The 4,033-nt window shown below is 45.7% G+C and overlaps 1 protein-coding gene and 1 long non-coding RNA gene across 4 annotated transcripts in view; one reads left to right on the forward strand and one right to left on the reverse strand.

Moving 5' to 3' along the window:
• Positions 1 to 2,968, reverse strand: part of LOC102678394 — a 7,466-nt gene extending 4,498 nt beyond the window's left edge. The window contains exons 1-2 of the long non-coding RNA XR_421612.2: positions 2,785 to 2,968; positions 1,692 to 1,693 (exon numbers count right to left, since the gene is read on the reverse strand). This is a non-coding gene — a long non-coding RNA (uncharacterized LOC102678394). The remainder of the gene's footprint in view (positions 1 to 1,691; positions 1,694 to 2,784) is intronic.
• Positions 1 to 4,033, forward strand: part of LOC102677890 (tyrosine-protein phosphatase non-receptor type 13-like) — a 158,438-nt gene that overhangs the window by 80,721 nt on the left and 73,684 nt on the right. Inside the window, exon 1 of one of the 3 annotated variants that reach the window (XM_006614603.2) lies at positions 3,638 to 4,006. The exons of the other annotated variants lie outside the window; for them this stretch is intronic. Coding sequence (XP_006614666.1) covers positions 4,003 to 4,006 — 4 coding nt within the window. The 5' untranslated portion in view covers positions 3,638 to 4,002. Of the gene's footprint in view, positions 1 to 3,637; positions 4,007 to 4,033 lie in introns of those variants that run through there. 3 annotated transcript variants of the gene reach the window in all.

Consider the following 4,033-nt stretch of genomic DNA (forward strand, 5'->3'; position numbering starts at 1 on the left):
GACACTATTTTTAGACGACCTTCGTCACTCGAAAAACCTTCAAGGAAGACCTCGCAACCTTCGCCAAGGTTTAAAAGATGTATGATACATTCTCCGTGATATCGAACAGTTTTTCGTCTTTCCACGCCTCTGCTCTCTTTAAAGGTTTAAAAATATTTTCAACGATATCAAGTTTTTTAGAGAGTTTTCATTTTAATCGTTATTGACAATTTATACGATCACTCAGACTCGTTTCACTATCGTTTCATTAAAAATCACGTCGTTTGAATATCGTTTTCTTTTTTTTTTTACAAATTGTACATTAATTTTACACGTCATTGTTAGAACAAAGTTCAAATTGAAATTCTTCCCACTTATTTCGAACAATTTCCTTACCAAACTCATCGCAAACAACGATAACGATCCGAAGAGAAAGAGAGAAAGAAAAAAGAGTAATCTTCTTCTTCGAAAAATGGCTCGAAAGTTCTCTTCTCTATTTCCCTGCGAACTTCCTCCGAGCGTTATTTCACTCATATCGACGAGAAATACCAGGACAACGAAGTTGTGACGCGTGAACCTCCTGGCGATAAAGCTTATAGTGAAATTCCTTGGCACATAACCGGTAGAAGAACCGGTACGCCTCGTTATGCTTTTATGCTTTCGAACTGTCGTTGAATAGCCGGCGAGTGATACCATCTTCCTAGTAGCGTTATCATCGCATAACACGAATAACTGCGGATCGGTGGTGATTGTTCCTAAGTGCTTTGATGGTGGACCAACTATGCCATTCTTTTTTCTTTTTTTCCCTATCGTCAATTTGTCGATCGAAGAATCGACAAATTTTCGAAGAGAAAATTTTTCAGAAATTTTCAAGGAGTTCAAGAGTTTAATTTTTAATTCGAACGTATATTTTTATACCGGAATGAAAAAGAATGGGGAAAAAACCGTTCGTGGGTTTTAATAAAATTTCTCAGATTTCACGATTTCTGCACGTTTGCGCACGCGTTATTTTACGCGAAGAAAGAAAATTTAAAAATTTTATCTTTCCTGTTCCGAAGTTATTTACGTTAGTATGGTATAACAATAACATGATTGAATCATGTATGTATAAAAAGCTGTAATGTGACTCACTACCGTAAATATACATATATCATACGCATGAGTTAATAATAGAAATTTCAAAATTTCCAACGAATTTTCATTTTATACGAAAATTATATTTGGAATTTTCTTTTTTTTTTTTTTAAAAATCGGAATGCAAAGTTGAGATACTTTTTTTCAATCTCTTGAATTCCATTCGTTCGCGATAAATATTCCAATACCTATTATTATTATTATTAGCGAAATTCAAAATTAAAAATATCCAATAAATTTTTTAAAGAAATCACGGGATAAACATTCCCACCACCAAATTCAATTTTATCCCCTCTTCTCACAGCTTGAAAAAAAGCAAATTCGAAACAACTACCTCCCCATCCACACATTTCATCTTTTCCATCTTTTCAGCCCGTCCACTGTGCCGAAAAATTCCGCCCGCATCCCTCAGGAATTCCGCAACGATGAACGAGGATCCCGGGAGGATCGCGATAAAGGCCCCCGCCGTAGTAAAATTCCTGCTCGCGTATAACGCGGCGCGCAAGAGGTGGCGGCCCCGCTCACGCCCCCCCCTCACGGCCCCAAACGGTCGCCAAGCGGTCGCCTCGACTAACGACGACTCCAGAGACAGAGACAGAGCGAGAGAGAGGGAGGGAGGAAGAGAGAGAGGGAGCGAGGACGCGAACACCAGCGCACGTACGTACGTACGTACGCGCGGAGAGGAGAGTAGAGTAGTGCGACGGTTGCACCACTCGAGGTGCACACGAGCGCGCGGAAGCACACGGACACGGTAGGCCGGCACGAGGCGAGCAGCGGCGGCCGAAGTCTCGAGCGAACGGGCGAGTAGTCGCGAGTAGACGGCCTCTGCCACGGGATCGCCGCCGCTCCGCCACGTTGTGCCGCGCTGACGGGGACCGGACTCTTCCCGTCCACTCTTCGGGAACAAGCGAGAAACGAGCGGAACGCGGCTCCGATTACCGCTCCTCTCTCACCTTTTCAAACGTCTCTCCCAACTAATTGGAGATTACACGCGGATTTCTTTCTCTCTTCTCTTCTCTTTCTCTCTCTCTCTCTCTTTCTCGTGTTTCGAATTTTGTTGTGTTCGCGAAAACTGAGCTTGAGTTTCACTTTTACGAACGGATATACCCGCGTCGCAGATATGTGATTTGTGTGACCCGTTTTTCGAGAGAATCCGGGTATGAATTCGAGCCACTGGATTTAAATAGGTTCGAGTTTCCGCTCTCGTTATATTCTTTGTTTGCTCTTCGATCTCTCGATCCCGGATCCGCAAGGATTCGTTCGAGATTTCTCTCGGAAGCGCCGTCGTCAACGAGCATCGGTAATCTCTCGGTTCTCGCCTCCAAGGAGCGCGCAACAACGTCTTCGATCACGTGTTTCCTTCCACCGAGTTACGCCTCGGCCAACCATTCGCACGGTTCGAAGGCCGACACCGACTCGACCGAGAGAACACCGAAAATCCTCCCCGTCCCCGCGCCTTTAAACCTGGCCCTTCCCCCCACCTTGCGCGCCCACCTTCCTCCCAATCCCTTTCCTCCGCTTCTTCTTCTTCTTCTTCTTCTTCTTCTTCTTCCACGAGAACCGCTCGCTCGGAGACCGAGTCGGCGAGGCTGAAATATTTGGCGCGCCGGTAACGAACGACCTTTCCTTCGAAATCGAAAAGGTCGCCGTGCCCTCTCCCCCTTCTTCCACTCGGATCATAGGTTGCACGGTGGTTGACTGGAATGGACCGTTATAGCAGCCGCATTCTTACGTGTCATCGGGCGCTGTGAAACCGCGCGGGAACTCGCGCGCTGAAACCACCACGGCGCCGCTTAATTAACGCGTAATTAACGATCTATGAAGCTTCGGGAATATTCGATATATTTTCAACGAGCGTTTTAATGTTCGTCTGTTGGAATCGTCGATCGTGGACGAGGCGAGTGGTATTTTTTACCGAGCAATCGTCCGAGAATTCGATCGAAAGTTCAAGATTACAATGAAGAAGGAGAAAAAGTTGGAGAATTATTTCCGAGAAATTCCGTTGAAATTCCAAGGATACGCGTTTGTTAAAAATTTCACCGATTTATCCCCCCTCGAGCGTGTTATCATCGATCGAGGAAACGTCTAAGAGCAGTGTAGCTTTCTCCTTCTCGAATTTGGAGGAAGAAAAACAATCGTGTCTCTCGATCCTCCGATCGAGCAACGGCCTCCTAAAAATCATAATAATCCCCACCCAGATATCGTGCGCATCCGAAACATGGAACCGTTCCACTTGGATCCGTTCCGCTGCCCGTGACGCGGCATCCACGATTTAATGACTCGAATCGGTTGTTGGAAAACGAGGATGAACGTGATAGAGCGAAGAAGCGACGAAACACGGCCGTGCGAAGTAGTGGTACGAATATCCCTGTGATTACAGCAGCAACCGTGTCATTAGCGTAACGATGGAAAGGGTTTGTTGACCGGTTCGTTTTTTCCCCAATCGTATTTCCTTGTACAACCGATTCGACACCGACGAAGAATCTGGAAAAGATCGGTCGAAGGAGATGGAGACGGATGGGCGCGGATGATGACACGTGCGTTACACGCAAGGATCGTGGACGTGAACGGAATGTGAGTGCGTTTTTTGCGGAGGAGCGCGCAAGAATATTTATACGCGCGCGGAAAACGCATTTATTTGGGACACGCGGGAAATATTCATGGGACGAGGTGGTCGGTTCGCGGGAGTGGAAATAGAGATCGACACGGTTGGCAACTGTTGAATAATATATACGAGTGCAGTTGGTGTCGAGTCGGAGGAGGGAAAGAAGAGGAGGAACAGTTTAAACGCGATTTTTTTTCTCTTTCGTCTTTTCCGTCCCCGAGAAATGACCATTTTCGAGAAAACGTTCGAGATGCTGGTTTGATGGAAGATTCGACGAAGGAAAGATGCGTGAGTATTTTTTTTTTTTTTTTTTTG

This window comes from Apis dorsata, unplaced genomic scaffold, assembly GCF_000469605.1.
Source record: "Apis dorsata unplaced genomic scaffold, Apis dorsata 1.3 scaffold_194, whole genome shotgun sequence".
Lineage (NCBI taxonomy): Eukaryota > Metazoa > Arthropoda > Insecta > Hymenoptera > Apidae > Apis > Apis dorsata.